Here is a 27,697-nt window from a genome sequence, read left to right as displayed (position 1 = left end):
AGAAACTCTGGCATAGATGAAGACAGATGCGATATCAAAGGTGCTCAACTCAGTATGTGCCCATTATCAATGATAGTGCAAACTGTAGTGAAGCAGTGTATTTGTGTACTAGTCCAACACTCTCACATTCTACCTATGAGCATGTCACTGGTCAATGTGCCTGGGAGATTCTGTATTTCAAAAAGTCACTTTTAAACTATGGGAAAGAGAGAGAGATTTCAGGCTTATGGAATCATCTTTAGAAAAGGTAGAACAAGGTACCACAATGGCTCATGAAGTTGCACATAGAATTAAGATGCTAAGTGCCTCTGCACATATGCTAAGCCTAAGAAGTGGCTCAGCATGTGTTCAGAGAATAATAAGAAACAAGATCCTACGCCATTTTACACAAAACGTCATTCCTGATGTTCTAACCATGACCATTATTTTTCAGCAATCTTGGTGTGGGAAGTTGGCATACTTTTTAGTTGTCAATGATTTTGAAATCTGTTATGTACTAGCTGTCCCCTGCCACACGTTGCTGCGGCTCAGTCTGTGTATATGTGCTTTGTGTGTGTATATGTGTGTGTATATGTGTATATATGTGTGTTTGCATATATAAAAGTGGTTTTGCGCACACGTAATATTTTTGTGTTTTGGCTTTTTAAGTATCTTCTATTGTGTTTTTCAGTGTTTTTATGAGTGATGGTCACTTGTTGGCCTGATAGGTGTATTGTGTCCAAATTTGGTGTCAATTCATCCAGTAGTTTTTTTAGTTATATTAATCCCACAAACGAACATTACATTTTTATTTGTATAGATTTGGCCCTATATATATATATATATATAGAGAGAGAGAGAGAGAGAGAGAAAGAAAGAAAGAATTTTATGACACACACATACTCCATCTACATTGCCATATAATTTGGTGTCAGAATCCAGATTATCTGCTTTGAAATGGATTATATAACAGTGAAGACTCATATAATCCAGTTCAAATCAGATTATCTGGATTCAGAAGCTGGACTATATGGCAATATAGATCCGGTCACAATTACTCTTTAGACTACAGTTTCCAGAGTCTCCCAGCCTTACCAAGGAACACAGAAATGAATTTGGGTTTCAAACATTTTTCAGGTCCAATCCTTCAACCCTTCCATTGCTCATTTGCTTTCTCCTCATCCCCTTGTGCATTTGCCACCTGAGTGAGGTGATTCATTCTGCCATATGGCAGGGCTTGTCCCTTCCCCATGTCTTCCCTCCAGTCTCAGCTTGTATGCACTTCCTTGATCCACTCCATTTAAGGCTCTGTCATCTCCGTATACAGTCTCTGCTACCTGTCTGAGTTTCAAAGATGAAGACACAACACCTGGCAGAAATGAAATGGTTCATGAAAATCTCACATAAGACATACTCCATTTACCTTTCCAACAGTGTCCCGCCCACCCCCTCGGGCTAGACAATGCACAATCTGACATGTGATTCACACACTCCTACACTGTTACATAAAAGGGGGACATGTTGAGAACTGTAGCTGCAGCCTGACTTGCCATAGTTTCCGTATGCTTCTTTGAATAACATTTAGCATGCCATAGTCAATAGTAAGACCAACTCTGGGAAGAGCACATTCCAAAGCTTGAGAGAATTCCATTTATTTGGAATAGAACTCCTAGAAACCCCAACAAGTGCAGTTACTGGCCATGCTGGTCATCGAATCTGGCATCGGTAGCCCTAATAGCCATGGAAGGTTTGCTCTATTTCTCCCCCTCCCCCATATATATTAAGAATGATAGAATTGTCTGCCAAAACTGCCTTCTCTGCCAAAATGGCTGGTGTCTCACCAAACTACAAGTTCTAAGATTCCATAGCAGTGAGCCATGGCAGTTTAAAAGGTGTCAAACTGCATTAACAATGTAGATCAGTGGTTCTCAACCTAGGGTCCCCAGATGTTTTTGGCCTTCAACTCCCAGAAATCCTAATAGCTGGTAAACTGGCTGGGATTTCTGGGAGTTGTAGGCCAAAAACATCTGGGGACCCCAGATTGAGAACCACTTCCCTTCCTTCAAACATATTTTGCTGGAGCACATCCAAGTTCACCAGGAAGTTCTGCCTTTGACCATAATAGTTCATCACTTGATGCTGCACATGCGTAATATGAACCCTCCTTAGAAGAAGACTATATTTCCAAGGGAAATATTAGCAAAAGCACCTTGGAATATTTGTTGCCCATTTATTTATTTTTATTTATCGTGTCATCCGCAACAAGAACATTGTATTACATTTCTAACAGAACAAAACAAACAAACAGATAAAAAAGCACACAAATTTTGCAAACTTGGTAGCTGATTAAATGTCCTTTGACCAGTATCTGGCCACTTGGAGTGCCTCTGGTGTTGCCGCAAGAAGGTCCTCCATCGTGCATGTGGCAGGACTCAGGTTGCATTGCAGCAGGTGGTCAGTGGTTTACTCTTCTCTACACTCGCATGTCATGGATTCGACTTTGTAGCCCCATTTCTTAAGGGTGGCTCTGCATCTCGTGGTGCCAGAGCGCAGTCTGTTCAGCGCCTTCCAAGTCGCCCAGTCTTCTGTGTGCCCAGGAGGGAGTCTCTCATCTGGTATCACCCACGGATTGAGGTGCTGGGTTTGAGTCTGCCACTTTTGAACTCTCACTTGCTGAGGTGTTCCAGCGAGTGTCTCTGTAGATCTAAGAAAACTATTTCTTGATTTGAGTCGTTGATGTGCTGGCTGATACCCAAACAAGGGATGAGCTGGAGATGTCTCTGCCTTGGTCCTTTCACTATTGGCTGCTACTTCCCGGCGAATGTCAGGTGGTGCAATACCGGCTAGGCAGTGTAATTTCTCCAGTGGTGTAGGGCGCAGACACCCTGTGATAATGCGGCATGTCTCATTAAGAGCCACATCTACTGTTTTAGTGTGGTGAGATGTGTTCCACACTGGGCATGCGTACTCAGCAGCAGAGTAGCATAGCGCAAGGGCAGATGTCTTCACTGTGTCTGGTTGTGATCTCCAGGTTGTGCCAGTCAGCTTTCATATGATATTGTTTCTAGCACCCACTTTTTGTTTGATGTTCAGGCAGTGCTTCTTGTAGGTCAGAGAACGGTCCAGAGTGACTCCTAGGTATTTGGGTGCGCTGCAATGCTCCAGTGGGATTTCTTCCCGGGTAATCCTCAGAGCTCAGGATGTTGCCCATTGAAATTCTATGACATTGATTCGGTTGTTGTCATGAGTTGACAAGCAACTTGGAGGCACTCATACACATACTCTTAAGACAAATGTTACGATTCTGTATAATATGTATGGAATTCAAATATCTTTTTCTGTTGGAAATAGCAACCTTCCATGCCTTCACTATTTGTTTGTTAATGTATTTGCTAACCTTTATTCTATGTATTTATTGATTTGCTAGTTTGACTGTACCTCTTTGGTGTGGGAGGAGCTACAGACGTGATTGTACTGAGCATGTTCAGACTCAAGACTTCATTTTGTTATATGTATGCTTTTGGATTTCAATGTTAGACATCAGTGGAGGTGGATGCAGTATGCTTTTGGACTTATGTTTATTATATTCTTGCTTTGAGAAGCAGTGAGTACAGTTATACAGTTTGGAATTTTATAAGATGCAAACTTAAAGACTTTGGACTATGGACTAATGACTAAGAATTATTCCCCTTTGTTCTGAACACAGAGAAACTACATCCTATCTATAAATGTGTCTGTATGCTAAATGAATACAAGATGTTTATGAGTAAACAAGATATGCTATCTTTTAAAGAAGATTTTGGGGTTTTTTTTTTTGTTTCTGAGTGCATATTTTTAAACTAAGAGGTTTCAAGGAAGAGTATAGATTGTGGGCAACTGCAATTTCAACTTCAACTTCAAAGAAACATTTTCAAAACTCCGCTAAGTATATGTTTTTGTGCAATGGCATCTCTTTGTCCCTGGCAGTTCAAAGACATGGTTTATCAGTTTAACTGCTGAGTTACCTGTATGCCATTACACGAATGCTTGTAAACATTACTTTTTCAAAGGGTTGACTTCTAACAAGGTCATGCCTTTCTTTGACTAGTGGTTTTCAAAAGGTGGTCTCCAGATGTCAATAGAGATTCATATTTGCCACTTTCCTTTTCAAAAAGGTTATGAATGCAATTTTTCCAAAATTTTCTATACATATAAGATAAAACATGGTCATGGATCCTTTGAACTGTAGCTCAGAAAGTAACTTTTCCAAGCTCTGTATGGAAATATGATAAGAGCTGGGCTATAAAACTCAAGGAAGGAGGGAGCACTTAGAATGAATGAAGAGGAAAGAAGGTGAGGACAGGTGATGCCGAGGGCCAGGTACATATTTTGACAGATGCACACTGCAGGATAAATCTGGCTAAATTATTACACCTCTGTTTCAGAAAATTATGAATAGTATATAACCTGTGTGGGAATTTAAATGTCATTTATAGACTTGTTGGTAGACACACTTTTTTTAAGTGCAAATAATAGTGATTGGCACAAATTGGAATGCTAGATTGGATTTAATCAGTTTATGTTATCACTGAATGGGAAAACTTCTAACATACCGAGTTGCTACTATGTTAATAATTAATTATTCTATTACAAAGATTTGATAAATGGTATGTAATACTGTAATATTTAATTAGCAAATAGCACATTCTTTTTTGTTGGCTCTGTCACAAGTGGGTTTTTTTTGGGTGTTTTAAGTTACCTTCACCAAACTGACACTTTCCAGATGGCTGCAAATTCCACCATATGCTAGATGGGGATAAGATCTAACAACCTGTTAAATCAATTTTGCAATTGATCTGCAGTGAAATTTTGTATAATAATGCCACAAAGGATCCTTTAAAGAGAACTTCTTGCATTTCCATCAAGGTAATATGATTCCTACTTACTATTAAAATGTAAGTGGTATGTCTCCACCTCTTTCTTCTCCAAATTACATTACAATACCTACTGCATATCAAAGGTAAAGGTTTCCCATTGACATTAAGTCTAATCGTGTCCAACTCTGGGGGGTGGTGCTCATCTCCATTTCTAAGCTGAAGAGTCAGCGTTGTCCGTTGATGCCTCCAAGGTCATGTGGCCGGCATGACTGCATGGAGTGCTCTTACCTTCCCGCTGGGGCGGTACCTATTTATCGACTTATATTTGCATGTTTTCGAACTGCTGTGTTGGCAGAAGCTGGGGCTAACAGCAGGAGATTCCCCCTGCTTCCTGGATTCAAAACATTGACCTTTTGGTCAGCAAGTTCAGCAGCTCAGCAGTTTAATCTGCTGCGCCATTGGGACATCCACCTACTGTATATACTCATGTATAAGTCTAAAAGTTTCAGTTTAAAAATATATTGCAAATACTCGGGTCAACTTATCTATGGATACTGTTCCATTATCTGGGCAGAGGCCACTCAAGTAGGCATGGTCAAGCTTGGGCCCTCCAGGTGTTTTGGACTCCAACTCCCACAGATCCTAACAGCTTGCCAGCTTGTTCAAAACACCTGAAGGCCCAAGTTTTCCCATGCCCGCACTAGGGGGGTACTAGAGTGAGAAGGATAGTCCATTTCATGGGTGAAGAGGTGGGTGGGTCGAAGGAGTAAAACCATTTCCCCCTGTTTTCCTGTTATCCCCCATCCATGTTCCCATCATGGAAACAACCATGGTTCATGATATGGGAAGGGGAGAGGGGGAATAACCAGCAAAACTGGGGGAAATTGTTTTCTTCCTTCAACTCCTCCCCGTCTCCCATAAAACGGACTATCCTTCTTTCTCTAGTGTCCCTCCTTCTCTCTCTGCCCAGATAATGGAACAGCACCGACCTATATAAATACAGTTCCTTGATCTTATTCAAAAAAGAAAGCACCTTCTTTCTGATTGAGAGGAGAAAGCTTAATCAATCCCGGGAGAACCAAAAAGAAGCATTGACCCTCTCTACCATCACCACTGTGGCATCTCTTCTGGCCTTTTTCAATGCTTGAGCAAGAAAATATTAGCCAGGGTGGTTGGCCCCTGAGCACATTTCCCTTTACACAAATGGCCCTTGGTGTATTTACAGATGATATAAAAATCCATATTTTTGGCCTCCAATCCTTCCCTAAACTTATGCACAAGTATATGCGGTATATTACTTTAACTCATTGCTTGCAATCTATGCAGTTTGTTATATGGAGTGCAAAAGTTGTGTCTGAGACAAGTGATAGATGATATCACCCTGCCAGCTAATCAAAAAGCCTTTGTACTTTGATCCTACCAGTCCTTAGGCTACAACAACAGTAGCACCAAAACATGAGTTATTTAGAACAGTATTGCAAACCAGGAGAAGGTTTCATTGAGATAGGAAATTTCTTTTATTCAAAGATGCCATCGATTGCAACACTAATTTCAGTAACACCAAGATACACCCAATTTTAGAGATGTTTATATGGGAAAAAGTTTGCCTCAGAATGGAAGAAATAGGGCAAGTCCCACTCTTTCGTTCCAGCTTGGATGAAGTCATGAATGGCTTGTAAAGGTTCCAACTTTTCAATACAGTGGTTCTCAACTTGTGGATCCCCAGGTGTTTTGGCCTACAACTCCCAGAAATCCCAGCCAGTTTACCAGCTGTTAGGATTTCTGGGAGTTGATGGCCAAAACACCCGGGGACCCACAGGTTAAGAACCACTGTATTAAAACGTTTTAATAAGTTTGCCTCCTTCCCCTTCCATTATTGCAGGGTGTCCATGTAGGAATATAGCTAGAATTCAAAACAACACATGTAACTTTTAAGATATGGGTTGGCCATATTCTATATGGGCCATGAAAATGGGGATGCTACGACCCAAGTAGTACATCCTGAGTAATCCAACCTGATATCAAATGGTCGGACTCTATTATACAATTGCCTTTAAGTGAGCATGGGAAAGCAGCATAACAACATGTTGAGTATCCTAGAAGTGGAAAAAACTGATAGCAAAATGCCTGGTTAAAACTTGGCAGGGTTTTTGACAATCTGGATGAAGTTAGAGCTTGGAGAAAAACTATTGTTTGCACTATAACTCCAAGGGCCTGTGAAAGTTACTTTTGGGTCTGCAGCTTCCAGGATTTCCTATACTGGCTGGCAGATTCTGGGAACTGTTATCCAAAAATAATTTGTTCAAGCTCTGATAAACCTCCTCTGGGGACTAATACAAAGCTGAAGATTGTCAGTTGGCCTCCCCTGCATGAGACAAAAACTCTTCAACAAAGTGATCTTCCAAGAAAATAGGGCAATTTAAAATGGTCAGTTTCAGATTTTTGCTTGATAAAATTGACAAAGTTCTGGCATTAATATTTTTTTCTTATCTCCTCATATTATCCAACAACTTCCAAAAACTGGGCTGTTTTAGAAAAGCTGTACAAAAGTTGACAAAGCACAAGCTTGTCTGAATTTACCATAAGGAAAATCATACTTCCCTTCACAAATGATTATCATTTGAAACCAGTTGCTCAAAATATTACAAAATGCTGTATTTTAATTCAACAGCAGTGAATTTTGATGTACTGTTCCATCTGCAATCTCATCATAATTGTTTCCTGGACTTGGAGAATTCACACTGCAGAGAAATTCTTATGTTAGGTTGCCCTCTTCTGTTCAGAAATCTCCTAGTTTGATACACAAAAGTATTATAGTGTATGAAATGTTTTTCATGTTCACAACTATATTTATATTCTGCCTTTCAGCCTTATATTCTGCCTTTTTTAGTTCATAGTCAATTTCTGGTTCACTTTCTGGTCAATGTCTTAAAACAGTCCCTTCCAACCAGAATAGAGGAATTGCAATAAAATTTCCCCCAGAAAGTAGCGAAAGCCCAGAGCAGTGTAATGGTTTCAATGATAGACTGCAACTCTGGAAAGTTCAGCCATGGAAATCTACTGGGCAACTTTAAGATAGTCAGACTAGAGGAAGCGAAAGGCAAACACCCTTTGAACACATCTTGCTAAGAAAACCCAGTAATAAGAGTTGCCATAATTTAGAAATGCCTCAAAGGCACACAACATTATTGTTAAATCAGTTTCAATTTCACCTTCAGACTTCTTTTTGATTGGGAGGGTGCTGGGCAGCTCTAGTAGCTTCAAAAGTCTTGGAAGCCCATACTTTCTTTACTCTTGCTGTAGAGACATGCACATGCTAGAGTTGTGCATGGAACCATTTCCTTTCGTATCATCCATTCTTTCAGCCCCCAGTGGCACAATGGGTTAAACCCTTGTGCCGACAGGTGTGCTGACCGAAAGGTTGGTGGTTTAAATCAGGGGAGCAGGGTAAACTCCTGTCTGTCATTTCCGGCTTCTCATGTAGGGACATGAGAGAAGACTCGCACAGGATGGTAAAACATCCAGGCATCCCCTGGGCATGATGGCCCATTCTCTTACACCAGAAGTGACTTGCAGTTTCTCAAGTCACTCCTGACATGAAAAAAAATCGATACTTTTGTTACTTTTGTTACCTTCAGGAGTATGTAACAGGAAGGCCCTTCCCTGTAGGAAAATTATCTTGACATGAAAGCAAGCGGGTGCCGCTTTGAGTCCCCCTTGGGGTGAGAAAAGCAGTATATAAATGCTGTAAATAAATAATAATAAATAATTTTTGTGAGCATATGGCACTCTCTGCCTCCTTGCCTTGGAAGGTGTGTGTGTGTGTGTGTGGTGTGCAGGCACAGAAAGAGCCCTGCAGCAGAACACCTCCTCTAGAGTAAGAATGAGAACTTGTCTCCTTGCCTTGGAAAGAGAGTGCATGCTTGTGTCATATGTGGGCCCAGAAAGCGCATGTGCCAGCCTACAGCCGAACGCCTCTCCTCTAGAGTAGAAACCAGTAAGAAGCCTCCATAAAGCCTGCCTGCAACTTAGTGCCTCCCCTCTAGAGCAGTGGTTCTCAACCTGGGGTCTCCAGATGTTTTTGGCATACAACTCCCAGAAATCCCAGCCAGTATACCAGCTGTTAGGATTTCTGGGAGTTGAAGGCCAAAAACATCTGGGGACCCCAGGTTGAGAACCACTGCTCTAGAGCAAAACAACTTCAATGCCTAAAATGACAGGAAGGGGTGCCTGGGAACCCCCCCCCCCCAGTGGTCTGATAGAAAATAGATCTTTCAGCACCCCAGAGCAAAAACAAATATCTGCCCTCCTGATTTTGGGAAGCTCCAAAAAAAATTATTGCTGCTCCCATGAAAGCCGGGGCATTAAAAGGGTCAATGTTTATCCTGAATGAACAACCCCAGTACAGGCCTAGGTCAAAATTTGATATTTGGAGACCAAGATATGTGTGACCAGACAAATGCCAAAGGTAAAAACAATATGTAATTAATCTCACCAGTCCTTAACACAATCTGGTTAGCAATCGGATTAAAATGATTCCAGATAATCTGTTTCTCTAGAAAATCATGCAATGAAATCACCATGACTGCATACTCATACCCCTTTGCCTCAAAATAGAATGTTTGAGGCAAAGTAGAGATTTATCCATGATTAACAGGGGTCTGGAAAGGACCTTTTCAAAAAGGGTCTCATTTAAGAACTAAATTATCTCTCCTCCCATTTCCACTTTGAGATGTCAAAAATATAAGAGGAATTCAGTTTTTAAATGAATTGGAACAAATGCTGAGACATAACTCATTAATACTTCTCCCAAATCCTTGCTGCTGCTGCTTTATACTTTATTTAAGCCACTGTGAGCTATTTTGAAAATCTTGTTATTTAATATAGCCTTGTATCAGGGGTGAGGACTATTTGAGCCTAACATAGGTTTCTAATTGCCAACAGAATTTGGAGATGGGAAAGAAAAGGCTATTGTGTCATAACACAAGAGTAAAAATTTGATGGTGCATAGCCTCAGATCTCTATTCAAAAATGTTTTGTATGGAAAATTTGGGATTATACCTCTAATGACAGTACAGTTTTTATTCAAATGATGTTTTGGGGCATTATAGAAATGTAATCATCATAGTCCTCAGCAGTGAGGAACCAGGAAGTGCTGGTATGTGTTGCACATCACAGTCAAACAATGCTCTTCTAAAATATGGAAACAGCATTTTAAAAATATGTATTTAAGGTATTTATTTTTGCCATTTTGTTCTGTGTACTTTATCTTTACCTTTGGAATTGTAAAAGTTTGTTTCTATATGACTTACAACTGCTTCATGACATTTATGGAACTGTGTTCTGTCTCAAGGAAAACCCCAGAACCAACCCATTCGATCTGTGGAAACACCAAACCAGATCAAAACTAACCTTTGACTGGTATTAAGAAAAGCTATTGCTGTGAAATGTGTCTCTTTGGACCTGAAAATAGTCAATCACTTTCCTTCTCAGCCAGCCAGCCCAATGTACTTTGTCTTCATCAAGGGAAAGGGCTGAGTGTGCAAGTGGTCAGAATTGTCTTTGCTTATCCAAGAACTGCAGTAATGGCAGGCAATCAGGGGCTTTTTTGCTGCTTTGACAAACTTAAGTGGACTGTAAAATAAGTATGGGGATAACTATATGGCTTTCCAGGTATTGATAAACTGCAGATCTGATCTCACGCCGTTGGCTGTGCTTCTGGGAACTATGGTTCAACAACATCTGGAACGGCACACATACTTCTGCCTTATAGAATGAGGTCTAAACTGTGTGACGGTGCGAGTGGCGCCACCTATGTATAGAACTGTTAGTTGTAAGATTTAAACTGTTGTTTCATGCTTAATCCTGCCCCTTTTTACCCTGCTTATGTATAGTTGTATGGATTGGTTGCTTGTAGCTGTCAATCAGTACTGTTTGGCTCCACCTCTTCCTGCAGGAGGGGAGAGTTTCCTTTTTTCATTCTGCCATCAGAGTTCATACCACATGGACGTGAGTAAAAGACGATTCTAAAGGATCCTGATTTAAGTTACCTCTTAGCACCAGTTCTGAGGTTTTTTACCCTTGGGATTCATGCTTTATGTCCAGATCGTCATGGATAACATTGAGGAGATCCCAAGTGCCTTCAAGCCAGTTCTTTTGGCACCAGAGGAAGATCCTGAGTCTTCAAAACATAGGCCATCTGAACTGGGATTGTGGTTTGCTCCGGCATTCACAGCCACTGAGGAAAGAGGAAACTTGGTGAGGCTTCTCAGCTTCAAACCCTTTGGACCCAGGACTAATTGAGACTGTAATGTATGTTTTCCTTCGCCCCTCTAAAGTTTTCCAGCTCATTGCTTTGAAGAAATGACTTTGTGATAAATAAAACTTATCTTGAGCTATTTACAGTTTTTGGGGTTTTTGGGAGTTCCAGTTTCCTATAGGAGGGCAAGAAGCAATCCCTTGGGGGAAAGGTGCCACATCCATCCCTTCTTCATTAAGACTAATAGCCCCCAAGCGCGATGGCACAAACTGTTTTGAGTCAATGTAGTTTTGATATTTCTTTCTTGATCCAGAGTTTTTAATCCAGATAGTGCTATCTTGTTGTTTCTGATAAATCTATCAGTCAAGACTGTTTCTGCAGACCATTTCAAGTTGACACTGAGAAAGGACCAGAAACACAAAAACATTCATTCCATTCTTCACTTTGTACCAACATAACATCTTCAGCTGAATATAACATACAGCACCAACAAAATTAACATGCAGACAGATAAACTGCTATCTGAGGTGCAATCGTGAGACTCTCAGATTTCACTTTGTAAAACCGAGTTTCTAAATTAGTTTCAGAAATAAGCCTAGTAATTTTGAGGCAATAGGTGATAATGGTTGGCTAATACTATGCACAGCTTTTATTCTCACTCAGGGCTTTCAGTTTTACTTCTCTGATCTAGACTCTTAACTTTATTCCCTTATTCTGCTTTGTGGGTGGGGGTATTTCTTGAGAGCAAAATTATTCAATTGAAGGAAATATTTGTGAATGTAGTGTACGGCATAATGGAAACTAATTGATAGCTCGATTGTGAAGTCACTGTGTATTCCTCCATGTTAGGATGCTGGACTACGAGGATTATCTGGAAAGTAAGGTTACAAGGCATGTAAATCTTGTGGGGAATTTTCTCAGGGGAAGTTGGTATCACTGCTGTGTACTGGAAGGCCAGCAAAAGTGAATGAGCAGTGCCGGTCATCAGTAGCTCATCGACTGGCATTGTGGTGAAGGTTAGAGATGAGCGTCTTCATTTCGTTTCCCTCCAAGTGCAATGTTTGCACTGTTATATGCTACCTGAATCCTAAGGGCATGAACGCTGCTGCAATTCATCGCGAAATCATTTCAGTTTATGGATAGGGCTTAATATCAAGATAGCATGTGACAAAATGGGTATGGAATATATTGTGAGACCATGAAGAAACTTCACAGAGCTATTCAAAACAAACGTCGTGAGATGGTTATGGCAGGACTGTGTCTCCTTCATGACAATGCACATCTGCACACCGCTCATGCAACACAAGAGTTATTGACTTCATTTGGTTGTGATGTTTTAAGCCACTCCTCTCACAGCCCCGATCTTGCACCCAGTGACTATAATCTGTTCACTAAATTGAAGAAATACTTGGTGGAAAACTCTTTTCTGATGATGACAAAGTGAAAATCGAAGTGATTAACTGGCTGAAAAAGACGTAGGGAAACTTCTATGACACAGGCATCTAAAACTCATCCTACGAACAACAAAATGCATTGAACTGAATGGTGATTATGTGGAAAAATATTGTAATACCTATGCTACAATCCTTGTAAATTTTATTAAAATATATTCATTCTTTGTATTTTTAAAAAAAATCTTATAACTTTACTTTCCGGATAACCCTCATATATAGCCCTTATTGTCTCATCCAATTTTATGATTCTATGAGATTGCCATTTTCTGCATTTACATAATCCACATGGGCTGCAAAACTAACGTTATTTCTGTGCTCCATCTGGTTGACTTGAAGCTGCATTGGTGTTGGTCTGAAGGCAAGTTCTTTTCTATTTTTTATAATCTGCATAATTATTTCATATCTTAATTGATTTTTCCTGTTTTGGGAATTGAATTAGTAGTTTCTTGTTGGGTGGGAACTTGTCTCAAGGGCCTTTTGATTTGGAATGAGCTGTAGTCACATTATCTTGGGGTGTCATGAACAAGCAAGAAGAGAATTGAAGAATGGGGAGAAACTGTTAGTGAGACAAAGAGGAAACCCAAGTCTCTCTAGCTGTTTCTGGCACAGTTTCACTTCACCTTTCCATGAATGCCTTTGTGAGAAAAGGTGCTAGCTACATTGCAGTATTGGTGAGACCTCAATCTGAAGAGTTTGCATATTAGTGTGTAAGTGCAGTAAGGTCATACAGCACTGTCAAAACCTACTGGCCTTAAAGAGGTACTCTCTCCCCTTTCAATGGTAATGAATATCACCACATCACCTAATTGAAATACCCCAGGGTGAGAAGTCTAGAGGATAATGGGCATCAATTTTTTTAATAGTGTCTTGTTGTATTGTTACTGTTATTGTTTTTCTGCTTAACTGTTTTTAATTTTGCTTTAGGTATTGTACTGTTGGTATTGTGTTTTGGGGCTTCGGCCTGTGTAAGCCGCATCGAATCCCTTGGGAGATGCTAGCGGGGTACAAATAAAGTAATAATAATAATAATAATAATAATAATAATTTGATATGGGGAGCCAGACTCCCTGTGTTTGGGGTTCTCCTTCTATTCGTGAGAGCTGTTCGGTGGAACTCTCTTCCCCAGAGTGTGGTAGAGGCTCCTTCTTTGGAAGCTTTTAAACAGAGGCTGGATGGCCATCTGTCGGGGGTGCTTTGAATGCAATTTTTCTGCTTCTTGGCAGGGGGTTGGACTGGATGGTCCATGAGGTCTCTTCCAACTCTTGTGATTCTATGATTCTGCTCAGCAGAGCCCCAAAGTCCTGTCCTGATGGCATCACTGCCCACTGAAAATTCTTCCTCCAAGTGTAAGGCTCAAATCTTGAAACACATTATGTGAGCAGCATGAACCCTGAACTCTCTGAGAATATTTTCCAAGACTTAATCCCACCCACTCTCCACCCTCTGTGGATACCTGAAACTGTGAATAATAGTGAATTCTATATTTTGACTACACTTGAGCCAGAAGCATACTGTAGGATGGCATGGGAGGACCCAGAGAAGCTCACAAACACTTCCAGGGAGAATATTTGTTGGAGCGTTAAGTGTGTGCTTTCCCAAGTGATCTGAGGAACCATCCGTACAGACAGGAAAAATCAAAAGGGCCCTGATGTTGTTTCTGCCTTTTCCATTTCTTTTGAGGGTGTAGGGGAGATCCACATGATGGCTTCCTCATTCTGAAGTATTCCCAGGGAAGTCCCAGCACTTACAAGGACTTTTCATTCCCACTATTCAGGGCAGATTTAAATTTTCCCTTACTCCCCAAAACGAAAGATATCCTTGCATAGCAGAGTGTTTCTGTAATCCCAGAGTTTTTCTGTAATCTCTGTAGTGGCCATCACTAAGAAACATCAATATTTTTTCCAGGACTAGGACTCAACAGAGATTAAGAGAAGCTAAGAAAAATGCTAGCAATATAAGGTAATGATCGCAATGCTTAAATAGTAGAATATTGCTAAAGCACTTTAATACTTTTGACTATAACTTCAGAATAATTCTTTAAAAGTCTCAATTGAAATTGGTGCAAGGCACTTTCTGAAACCTTGTCTAAATGATGTGTGATAAGTAGGAGGGAGGAGACAGGGAAATCTTGGATATTTGAATGCAAAACCATGAAAATGCAGGTAAAATCAAAACAAAACGAACTGGAAAGTCTCAATACTTCCAGAGAGTTTCTCCTGTCTGAATAAGTCCACAAGGGCAGGTCTTACCTGGATTTCATTCCTTTGCAAAGTGAAATTAATGGAAGAGGCATTTGACATTTTTATAATAAAGGCTTTATTTACAAAATGACACACTAACCAGGTGTCAGACATACAGCTTAGTATTCCTATAGATAGAAAATGTCAGTTTCATGCATCAGATCTCCAGTGAGGCAACCCTCCTCAAAGCACTGTCCAGAATTCAGAATGATCTCTACCATTTTTCCTCAGTTGCAATCAGAATAATTCTCATCTTCCTTTATGTCCATCAGACATATATCTTGCTTATACTGTTTGTAGCTGAAGTGATGGCTAGGGAGGCAAAGCAAGAAACCCCTCTCCCATCTCTCAATTTCTGACCATTTTTCCTTTTCAGAATTATTCCAACTGGTCTCATTATCAAGAAACTATCTTCTAACAATTTGCTCTCTTGGAGAAATATCACTAGAATACCTTACGCTTATAAGTCTTAGCATTCCTTTGTCAAGTTTATATAAACCCAATTTTCCTAGTTTCCAACAGACCTCACAACCTCTGAGGATGCCTGCCATAGATGCAGGCGAAACATCAGAAGAGAATGCTTCTAGAACATGGCCACACAGCCCGAAAAACCTACGACAACCCAGTGATTCCGGCCATGAAATCCTTCGACAATATATCTTCTAACAATTTGCTCTCCTGTAGAAATATCACTGGAATACCTTATGTTCATAAGTCAAAACATTCCTTTGTCAAGTTTACATTCTGGCTAAAAATTTCCTTTAAGAAACCAACAGTAATACAGTACAAGCCTTGCATCTAAAAGATACGTTCCTTTATTTATCATGGAAACAGGAAGCTGAGAACATTTCCAAGCCCTATTGAAATGAACAATTTCTGCCAGAAGTAGCCATAGAGTTGCTCTGGAGGACCTAGAAAATTATTAGAGAGTGCATGTTTTGTTGTATGATGGTAAATGAATCTTCAGATGTTGGTTCTGTGAGTACAGGGTTTTTACTATAGTTCTCGTAACAATCTTCACTTAGCAAATATACAATATTTTATTTAAAAAGGGATCAGAGAACACTCAAGCAGATGGTATGGTGCATCTGCTTGATCACAGAGAATCTATAGAAAGTTTATAGTGTTGTAGTAGCATCAGGGTTTGCAAGGTAATTGATGCTGTTTGCCATTTGATGTTGTTTGATATCATTTGCCACCCCTTCATATATCCCCTTCCCCTCTACACTTAGCTGAAATAATAATTGTAGTAGAGGAGGTGGGGGTGGTGATACAAGGTATATTTGGGGTGCCTTAGTTTTGAATCGGCAGCTAAAACCCACTAGCTTTACAAAATCAGTAGGAACTGGTTTTTTTGGTTGATATGACCTGCTGGAACTGGCTTATTGATATGGATTAAGATAGTTGTCTGCACTTTTGGAACTTAAGGTTGTAACTGTGGTGGCATTCATGATGAGCACCTGCACTTCAGAATTTACTACGGTGCCCTGAAGCTACATATGCAAGTATCATTATGCAATGTACCATAATCATTGGACAGTATAGAAATGAGAAAGCTGATGCTCACTAGTAGAATGACTAATAACAAGATTGATATACAACATTTGACTTGCATGTGCCTTCTATTGGCTATAGATACAAAGATAGATACATAAAGCAATTGTATTCTACAATAGTCCTATTGAAATGTACCTTTGTAGAGGAAACATATAAGGATTTTAACACCACATTCATTTTGTCCTTGATTCACTTAAACCGGTTTGTTCACAACCATCTGGGTTGTCCAGGTAGATACAAAGTGAGGACAAGGGAACACGGATCAACCAGCTTTTGGGAAGGAAGGTGCTCTCTGAGCCAGATGGCCATTTGGTCTGTGTTACAGTTGGCATAAAAGGGGTGACAGGGGGAAAACTATATTTATTTATTTAAAACTTTTATATCCCGATCTTCTCACCTCCGTAGAGGGATTCAGACCAGTTTACAGCAAGGATTCAATGCTACTAATACAAGTTAAAACATCATACAACAATACAATATATGGGGATGGCAGAGGAAAAAAGATACTGGAGGTGGATACAGGAGTAAAACTAAAAAGTGAACAATTAAATATGTCAGTTATTTGTTTCTATGCCTTCCTTTAACTTTAAGGTCACCTTTTGGTATCTGTATGGTTCTTGATGCAATTTCATTCTGTGTGGACACATTGTGATTATTATTAAGATAGTTATCATCTTTAGGTGCCCAGTTTAGATAATTTCTTTTGATTTCACAGAGCATTTTTGCCTCATTCTCGGGCTCACTTTTTTAGACACATAAGCAATAGTCTGTAGACCAATTCTTGCTGCCTTGTGGCATTTGACCACATGAGTTCTGTTAGTTGTTCTGTGGAGATGGGATGATCTTTCCGTTCCTTATGAAACTATAACAAAGTACCAATGTGGTGAATTTCAGTGGTCAGTTCCTGATTCTGTTCAGAAATTCAGTTCCTGATTCTGCCCCCGGAAGATTGTTGACATTAACATCAATTTCATGGACTGATTTTAAATTTGTGTTGTATTGTCAATAGCATCTCATGGGGAATATGTGGTGGTGGTATCAGTTTCTGTGGCAATAGAACATCGGTTGTTCTCTCGATATGTTGACCATTTCCAGAGCTGTGCTTGGTTGATACAGTCCAGGTCTTTAAGGAGTCGTAGCACATCGTTACGAAACTTGACACCTATGAAAGCATACAAGAAAGGGTTTAGACAACAGCGGAAGCAGGCCAGGCTGTATGTCACATCACTGGCCACATCTATGCGCTTGATGGCATCACATTGGCCAGTTGTGTTGTTGAAGGCCGAGATGGTCTCAGCAAGCATGACACTGTTGTAGGGCATCTGAAAGAGGACAAAGACAACCATGACTGCAATGAGAACCTTGATGGCTCTGTTCTTCTCAAAGCTGCGGGCCTGTAACAGGGTCCTGATGATGATCCAGTAGCAAAAGGTCATCACCAGCAGAGGAATGAAGAAGCCAAAGACTATCTGAGAGATTCTGATGGAGGTGCTGAAGGCAAGCAAGTTTGCTGTTACAATGGTGCAGCGTGGTGTTGAACTTTCAGAGTCATATACACCTCTATGGATTGCCTCAGGGAGTGAAAGGATGAAACCCAGTACCCAAATAGAGAGACAGGTGACTTTGCTGGCAAGTACCCTCTGGGAGCGATGGCGGTGGGCTGAAGGAGCCTGAACAATGGCAAAATACCGATCAATGCTTATGGAGAGAAGCAGGAGCATGCCACTAAAGAAACTCATCTGACAAATGCAGTGGACAGCCTTGCAAGCAAACTCCTTGAAGACCCAATATTTGGCTGCACTGACAGCCCAGAAAGGGAGAGTCAACAGGAAGAGGATGTCAGCTAAGGCAAGGTTGAGTAGGTAGATATCAGTCATTGTCTTGAGTCTCTTGAAGTAAATGTAGGTCAGCATGACCAGGCCATTGCCAGCCAGGCCCACAAAGCAGACAATGGAATATATGGTGGGCAAGAAAGTAGCTCGGAATCTCCGAATCTCCTCCTTCTTGCAGACTTCTTCAAAGTTACTGTAGTCAGTGGTTGAATTATCGTCGGCATAGTCATAGTCGGTTGTCACATCGTCACCCGTGCAGAACTAGAAGGAAGATGGAAGCATTGGTTATAGTCTAGATGTTTACTGGCAACAACTCAGTAGGATTTTCTAAATCAGGACTGGGAATTTAGGATCTTTCATATGTTGTTGAACTGAACTGTCCATTAACCCTACCTGATATAATGAAATATGAGGTATGATAGAAGTTGAAATCTAGCAACGTCAAGAGGACCACATATTATCCAGCCTGGTTTGAAGTGGTAAAAAACTAGAACCAAGAACAATTACTGTTTTGGATTACAACATCTGTGATTCCTCAATCACAATGGTAAATTCCTAATTCTGGAGTTGCTTTTGTAAATTCTGTAGATCCCATGAAATATCTACAGGAAAAGATCAGCTTTGGAACTCATCTACCAATACACTTAAATGATTCAATGCAATTGAAGTACTGTGGCTTTTCTTAAAAAGCACTTAGGAAATACTGTTTGGCAAAGATGCTCTTAGAAATCTTTGGTCTCCATAAGGAATCTATAACTCCCACATTGTCTGAGAACATATGCCTATACCTATATAATCAGGGGTCCAAGAGCGATGCTATCCATGCAATTAGCAATTGTACACATGGCTATTAATAGAAACTAAATAGCATCTGGACAGGTATTTGATGGGTGGAATATTGGTGGCAAGATGTAACCCTTTCCCCCTGCTTGTGTTCCCAGTTTAGTTTTGGGGTTGTGTCTTCTATTTACTTTGGAAGCAAATTCCAAAACTAATAGACACAGAAGCTTTTCTTATATTGCTGGTTATCACAGTATCTTAGGTGATGCACAATATAATTTTTTTAAAAATTCAGACCAAAATCATAAATATTTGGGCAAGATAAACATATTAAAGATACTAGCAATTAAATGCACTTTAAATACTCCAACAATCTAAATCCCAGTACAGAGAGCAAGGGTGGCATAGTGGTTTGAGTGTTGGCCTATGACTCATTTCCAGCCTATGGTGACCTTAAAATAAACTTTTATTTTTTTCCAAGATTGTTTAGGGAGAGTTTGCCATTGCTTTCCTCTAAGGCTGAGAAAGTGTTACCCAGTGGGTTACCATGGCTGAGCTGGAATTCAAATGTAGATCTTCAGGGTCATAGTCCAGCACTCAACCACTACATCATGCCGCAAAATAGCACTCTACACACCACAAAACCACAAGTGCCAGGATTACATAGGATGGAGGTCTGGTATCCGTGTTATCAAAGTACTTCAATTGTATAATGTGCAAAGGGCCCTGGAATTGCTTCCAATTCTATTTACTCTGAAGGATAATGTAGTACAGGATTCACTTAATTGGAACCAGTATCTACATGAGTGTCTACCATTTGGAAGTGGTATGATATTATATTTCACTAATTAGATACAGTTTTCCCCAACCTGGTGGCTATCAACATGTTCCATCATCTCCAGAAAATAAGTGCCTAGGACTACAAGGATAATTTTTCAAAGTGGTTGATATAGTATGTACTTTAAATAACGGAGTATTCTATATATACATTTACTTACTAGCAGTTTTTAGGAAAAGTCCAAAGACTTGGCTTTTTCGGTGTGCTTTTGGAGAATGATCAATACTCCCCATACCCTATCCGGCCTAGTACAAATCTGTCCTTCTGTTGCACTTTATCTCATCCCTCACTGAAGATTATTCTCATTGTTGTCCCTTTTTCCCACCAAGCCTCCCACTAGATACCCTACTCGATATCTCACCCAGGGTTTTTTTTTATAACTGTATCCCTTGCATCTGGTCCATCCTGTCATGTTTTAATTCTCCTGTGTTATCTTACGTTTCGTGTTATTTTATTGTATTATGTTCTTATTGTTTTGCATTTTATTTGATGTTATTTATTTTATTGGATGTTGTTTTGTTGTATGTATTTATTTTGCCTTACTGTAATTTTTGGGCTTGGCCTCATTTTAGTCGCCCCGAGTTCCTTTGGGGAGATGGTGGTGGGGTATAAATAAAGATTATCATTATTATTGGAGCCCCCAGTGGCGCAGTGGGTTAAACACCTGTGCCGGCAGGACTGAAGACCGACAGGTCGCAGGTTCGAATCCGGAGAGAGGCGGATGAGCTCTCTCTGTCAGCTCCAGCTCCTCATGCGGGGACATGAGAAAAGCCTCCCATAAGGATGATAAATTCATCAAATCATCCAGGCGTCCCCTGGGCAACGTCCTTGCAGACGGCCATTTCTCTCACACCAGAAGCGACTTGCAGTTTCTCAAGTTGCTTCTGACACGACAAAAAATATATTATTATTGTTGTTATTATTTTTGAATAGAGGTGAGCTATGAATTAGAAAACATCTGTTCAAATCTCACCTGTGCCTTAAGCTCTGTACAGTCTTCTTAACAAGCTAGATATCAGTACTTTATTTGATGTAAGCGATTAAAAACGGATGTATCTTATGTGGGTGTTGTAAGGATCACACTATAATAGTTTTACTCTGATTTGGTGTGGTATCTGCACTGATAAACCATAGTTTCCAATTGGAACCCATAGTTTAAAGAAAACCCATAGTTCAAGTCTCCAACATTGCAGTCAAAATTAAAAACTTTTCTTATGGTCATGACTCTACTTTGAGATCTTACGGAACAAGGGAACCAGAATGAATGTATGATACTGAATGATGAGTGGGTTACAGTTTTATGTAAAAAAACAAAAAAACAAAAACAAAAAATAGTGACAGATAATTTACCCAATTTTCAGTGAATGATGAAGATATTGAAACAGTCAATGGCTCTCTATATCAGGCATAGGCAAACTTCAGCCCTCCAGGTGTTTTGGACTTCAACTCCCACAATTCCTAACAGCCAGTAGGCTGTTAGGAATAGTGAGAGTTGAAGTCCAAAACACCTTGAGGGCCAAATTATGCCCATGCCTGATATAGAGAGTCATTGACTGTTTCAATATCTTCATCATTCACTATTTCTAGCTCCTGCATGTGGTTATGAAACCTGGACAGTGAAGAAAGCTGACAATTAACTCATTTGAAATGTGGGACTAAAGGAGAGTTCTACTAGCACCACAAATGTCCAAATGACCATAGTGTCCCATAGATCAATTCTAGACCCAAGCTAGAGGCCAAAAATGACAAAACTAAGGCTATTACATTTTGGCCATATAAGATGACAAGACATTAGCAAAGGTGATCATGCTCAATAAAGTGGGAGGCAGTAGAAAAAGAGGAAGACCTCATTACAGGTGGGTAGACAGCTTGCAAAACATAAACAGGAGCTGTTAGATGTCTCTAATTGTCATAAATGATGATGGCATTTAACAACAACAAAAAGGCAAGAAATATCTTGGGGTAGGCAAGTGAAAGTGACCTTTAACTGCTTTGTTCTGCTTCAGTTGCTAGGAAATATATAAAAACCATCTTCCCCATTATACCACTCATGAATGACCATAACATGTGATTTCTGATGCATGCTCTGCTTTCCTTAAAAGCATTTTAAAGGAAGTTGAAGTGTGTTTGACATTTGCAGTGGGAAAGCCCAGACATTTAAAAACACACATCAGGAAAAAAATGTTAAGACTAATCCTCATCAAAATGGGGAGAAGAGAGATCAAGGACTGGATTGTCCAGGATGGATGGGGAATGAAATGAAGAAACAGGATGAAAGCAAAGGAGATTGCTAGGGACAGGAGTGGGAATAAATAAATAATAGCTGGAGTTTTCCTACATAAGCAGTGGTGGGCTGTGGCTGAGGAGTGGCAGGCAGTGATAAAAAGGTGTTGGGGTTCAGACTCTACAGCCTCTGTAAGCCTTGAAAACAAACCAAAACAAAATATTGTTGGGTTATAAGGTTTCTGCTTAAAACTTTGTGGTGGGCTCTGTGAGCAAGGGTTCCTACCACATCCTGTGGGTGCACAGAAAGAAACATCACCCAAAGAGAAAGGAAGGCAACAGCCCACCATGAAGTGCTCCACCCTCCTCCACCCTTTTCTTGTAAGCCCCTGTGAGAGATTTGGAGGGGGGACACATGGAGAGGGGAGGAGAGATATATAGTGGCAAGGGAGAGAAGGAACATCATCTAAAACCAACCTTATTGATATAGTCTAGAAGTGGTAGCAAAATGTACTGTAAATGTCCTTATATATATGTCTACAAATTTTATTCAACAGTCAACATCCAAAGATCAATGTAAGTACTGTAGTGTGACTCTTATCACAAAAGAAACCATCCCTTTCTATCAGTGGAATGGTGAATTGTGAGAACGTCCTCCATCCTCGCAGAACTTAAAAGAAGCACACCCTCTGCTTTGGCATCACTTCTGCTCTTTTTAAATGCTTGGGCAGAAAAATGATAATGGTGGCCAGGAGTAGTTCATCCCTTATGGCATCACTAGTGTTTTCCCCTCTACATGGAATGACTCTAGACTTATATACAGGTCATATCAAAATCCATAATTTTAGGTCTCAAAAGAAGCTCTTGACTTATTCATCAGGTATCTTCAGTAGTTTATGTGTCTTTTAAGGTTAACCTTCTCCAACCTGATGCTTTCAATTCCCATCACCACCAGACAGCATAAGGATTACATGATGGGATGTTGTAGACCAGGGGTCCTCAAACTAAGGCCCAAGGGCTGGATACGGCCCACCAAGGCCATTTACCCGGCCCTAGCTCAGGGTCAGCCTAAGTTTGAAGCAACTTGAAAGCACACAACAACAACAACAACAACAACAACAACAATCCTATCTCAACAGCCAAAAGCAGGCCTGCACTTCCTATTGAAATACTAAGTCTAAATTTATTAAAATTGTTCTTCATTTTAATTATTGTATTGTTTTAAAATGTTTTTGCACTACAAATAAGATATGTGCAGTGTGCATAGGAATTCATTCATGTTTTTTTTTCCAAATTATAATCCGGCTCTCCAACAATTTGAGGGACTGTGACCTGGCCCTCTGTTTAAAAAGTTTGAGGATCCCTGTTGCAGACCAACATCGAGTGGGCATCAGATTGGTGGAGACTGGTTTAAAACATAAGAAGTCTTCAAGTTCAGAACAAAGACTGTCCTAGGACCTCATCACACTGAAGTCCTGAAGCTGGGTGACAGCAAGGTATTTGCCAGGCAGCGGGTGTATCCATGGGACAGCGGGGGAAACCATTGCTCAGTGCCCCACATCTCCCATTGCACTGTTTTCCCCATCACATGGGGGAAAGCGTTGCTGTCTGGCTTCCTCCCACTCAATTTAATGAGAACATTGGAAGCCTCCTGTGTTCACTGGATGATGTCCTAGGACACTGCCAGGATACTTCCTGTACGGTGCCCCACTGGAAATAGCCGGGATGCTTCCTGTATGGTGCCCCACTGGAAGTAGCCTTGCATCGTATGATGGGGTCCGTTGGGCTCTGTCGAGGAAGCATCCTGGAAGCGTCCTAGGATGCTTCCCAAAGATAATGTGATGAGATCCTAAGACTTAGCATTCTGTTTCTGCTGTTACCAAGCAGATGTTGATTTGAAGTCAATAAGCATTGTGTGAATCTAATAGCAATCCCACTCCATAGCTTCAGGTGGAGTGTTGACCTGGCATTTGGGAGATTCTATTTCTTGGCTGTTAAAAAGTAATTGGGGTAGTCACTGTCTCAATAAGACCAATCTCAGAGGGTGGGAGTTAAAAGAAAGTGGGGAGCAGCAGAGCCATGTAAGGTGCCTTGAGCTCATTAGAAGAAAACCCAGGGAAAGATGTAACTAATCATCTGTATCATATCGTCCACTGATTTAATATTCCCAAGAGCACCTTTAACAGTTTCCTTTGCTCAGCTCCTTTCAAATACTAAAAAGAAGCATAGGACACAGTTAGCAAGACTATATTTCAACTACCTTTTCTTCCCTCACTGCAGCAATGATAAATTGAAGCACAGCAAGCAGGTAATGTGTTTTGTTTGTGTCAGCAACATACCTGGAAAAGGAGGGGAAGATTCCAAAGGATGGCTGCTTTCAGATGCTTGTCTAGAGGAGAGAAATACACAATAGCTGCTATTACTGCAAATCTCTTTCTTACCAAACAGCAAAATGGAGCTATACTTAGATTGTAATTTAGTTGTTTCCCATAAATTCTTCTCATACAAAAACTGAGCGCTTAGATTTACTGTGTAGCAAAACCTGGAAAAGTTACTTTGCTGTAACCCCAAAAAGGGACTATCTGGCCATTATGTCCTTTTTGATTTACTTTGAAACAGAGCTCAGTAAAGGGACTCTTTTGGGGAATGCTTCCCAGCTATCATGCTGCCTGGGGGATTCCATGTGCTGAAATCTGGGAGAAAATGAAACCAAACCCTTTCCCAAACTGCCCTGAAATTGATCTTTCAGACTTCAAACGAGACTGTGAGGCATAGATCTAAATATCCTAAAGACACCAGATCCTGTCTGATCTTGAAAGCTAAGCAGTCAGCTACAATGAGTACTTGGATGGGAGTCCACTAATGCATAGTGTATTGTAGCCTATATTTCTGAGGAAGGAACTAGCAAAACCACCTCTGCATATTTCTTGTCTATGGAACTCATGGTGTCAACATAAGTCAATGGGCAACCATATATACACTTAAATGGCGATAAGTAGTCTGTGACTGGGGATTTCTATTTGCATCGATTTCTAGGTTTGTATGGATTTCCACAATGATTTCTGTTTGTGGTTTCTTAATGCCTTCGCTTGCAGAAATAGTCAGCCCTCTGTATCCACAGAGCCTTTGATTAAATAGTTCACTAGATAATTTTGTCCTCCCAACCATAACCAATATATGGCCCCTGCACTTTACCACTGTTCCTTGCCCTATAGATATCGTGTTCTAATCAACATTGCCCTTCTAGCCCAAACTATCCTTTGGCTCTTGCACTTTTTCCATCTGCCCTGTCCTTGCAACCACAACTTTATTGCACAAGCCCTTGCCCACCCGAGTCTAGTATTCAATTACTATGTCAGTCTATGGGTTGATTGATGATGTTATTTAATTTTGTTTTATAATGTTGTTTTTATAAATTTTACTTTGCTGTGTTTTAATTCTATGTTTGACAGGGCTTGTCCCCATGTAAGCCTCCCTGAGTCCCTTTGGGGAGATAATGGCGGGATACAAAAATAAAGTTATTATTATTATATTAATAAAGGTAAAGGTTTTCCCCTGACATTAAGTCCAGTTGTGTCCAACTATAGGGGCTGGTGCTCATCTCCATTTCTAAGCTGAAGAGTCGGTGCTGCCCATAGACACCTCCAATGTCATGTGGCCAGCATGACTGCATGGAGCACAGTTACCTTCCCGCCAGAGCGGTACCTATTGATCTACTCACATTTGCATGTTTTCAAACTGCTAGGTTGGCAGAGGCTGGGGCTGACAGCGGAAGCTCACACTGCTCTCTGGTTTCAAACCTGTGACTTTTTGTTCAACAAGCTCAGCAACTCAGCAGTTTAACCCACTGTGCCATATGCAGAATATAGATAATAATAGTATAATAATAGTATTACTATACTATTATTATCCACATTCTGAATCCATGGATTTAGCGATCCACAGCTTGAATTAAAAAAAATCCAAAAGCCAACCTTGATTTTGCCATTTTATATCAGGCATTGTGTATAATGGGACTTAAACATCCACAGATTTTGGTACTCATGGAAGTGGGGAGGGGGAGTTTCCTTGAACCAAACACTTAAGGATACCAAGAGCCCATTGTAACTTGACAGAGGGTTTGAGGATGGTAAATGAGGGCTCCACATTCCCTTCCAAAATATGCTGTTGTCAGCTCTGATATTTGCAACCAACTTGGTTGGCAGCTGGAATTCTGTAAGTGCCTTGGGGGCCAAACGGTTGTTGTTACTTGCCAGAGCAACTCAGTGAAAACAGCACAGAAAATGTAAACATCCAAAACAGCACTTGCATTCGTACTTGTGGTAAGAACACAATATAAACCCCAAAGCTCCACATTTGCTTTTCATGCGAGCTTCTACTCCAAATTGTCTTGTGTAAAGCAGACTGCCTGTAAATATTTCACAATATTAACTTGTGGTTTATTCAATCAAATTTACTTAATTTCTTCTTCAAATCAACAACAGATGTAATAACGTTCAGAACTGCCTAGCACGTGCGCGTATATATACATCCTTCTTTTGTCAATCAAAGTAGCTTCTGACTTTGAACCTGACCTTACCCCATGTAAATAATAATACATGTACAGAGACCTTTACATATCACTAAATAACTGTGCCATTGAGGAGTTTTAAGTGGTAGGAACTTCCAGAGCAGAGAGGTAAATGTCACCTTGAGGTCTTATAATTTGCAGAGATGCTGTCAGTCTAAACGTTACACTTACTTCGTATTGCATTTCTGAGCAGAAGGCTTGCCATTCTTGGTAAAAGAATAGTACTCTCACGGGTCATCCACACTGCAGTTTGACACCACTTTGACCGTCATGGTTCAAACCTATGGATTCCTGAAATTTGCAGTTTGTTGTAGCACCATTGCTCTCTGGCAGAGAAGGATAAATAATTCACAAAACTACAAATCACAAAACTTGATCACCATGGCAGTTAAGGTGGTGTCAAACTGTTATAATTCTGGGGTGTGGATACATTCTCAATTCTATACTGTTGTGCGATTATATCCATAGATGAAGCCTTGCCATTAGAAATTTGCAGGTTGAGATTTGGTTCAAGTTGAGCCCTGTAGAAGCAAATGAGTAAGAGTGAGAGAAGATTGTACTCACCTCTGTCCATTGTTTTTCTGTAGGTGGTTACAGAAACCAGAAAGGAAATACAAGCGCTAGCCAGCAAGCTTGTGAAGGGGATCTTAGAATGATCTTGTCTTAAGAACAATGCATAGGGAACTTCCCTTTTATAGACAGTAGGCAGTGTGCTTCAGCTGTATGTATGCAACATTTCATATTTGTCAAGGAGCACATGATACATGGGACTCAGAGGCTGAGAATTAGCCACCACTTTTCCACCTATGAAGTGAACAACAGATTTATGGAAGAGCGCAAAAAAGCTCAGGTGTTTCCTGCTGCCATAGGAGAAACATAGCAGGATGGAACCCATAAAGAGAAGTTCATTTCCACAAAGAAAAATAGCCTGTAGAGAGAATTATTGCAGGTCATATCACTGTTAGGAACTGTAGGAAGGGGGCCTGCTTTCAGTCCCACCCTGGTCTCAAGTGCAGTTGCTGGGGATGAGAGAGGGGGCCTTCTCCGTGATTGCTCCTTCCCTCTGAAACTTTCCTCTGAATTATATGGCAGTGTAGAGGAGGCTTTAG

General features: G+C 40.4%; 1 protein-coding gene across 1 annotated transcript; it reads right to left on the bottom strand.

Moving 5' to 3' along the window:
- Positions 1-16,145: 16,145 nt before the first annotated feature.
- CCR7 (C-C motif chemokine receptor 7) lies at positions 16,146-27,235 on the bottom strand. Its single transcript, XM_060783142.2, has 3 exons — positions 27,153-27,235; positions 24,358-24,407; positions 16,146-18,438 (listed from the first exon to the last, which is right to left on the bottom strand). The coding sequence occupies exons 1-3, from the start codon at positions 27,160-27,162 to the stop codon at positions 17,359-17,361; spliced, it is 1,140 nt and encodes a 379-aa protein (XP_060639125.2). The 5' UTR covers positions 27,163-27,235; the 3' UTR covers positions 16,146-17,358.
- Between the last annotated feature and the right edge of the window lie 462 nt (positions 27,236-27,697).

This window comes from Anolis sagrei, chromosome 6 (assembly GCF_037176765.1).
Source record: "Anolis sagrei isolate rAnoSag1 chromosome 6, rAnoSag1.mat, whole genome shotgun sequence".
NCBI lineage: Eukaryota > Metazoa > Chordata > Lepidosauria > Squamata > Dactyloidae > Anolis > Anolis sagrei.
Note: the sequence above shows the minus strand (reverse complement) of the source record. Positions and strands in the feature narration are given on the sequence as shown.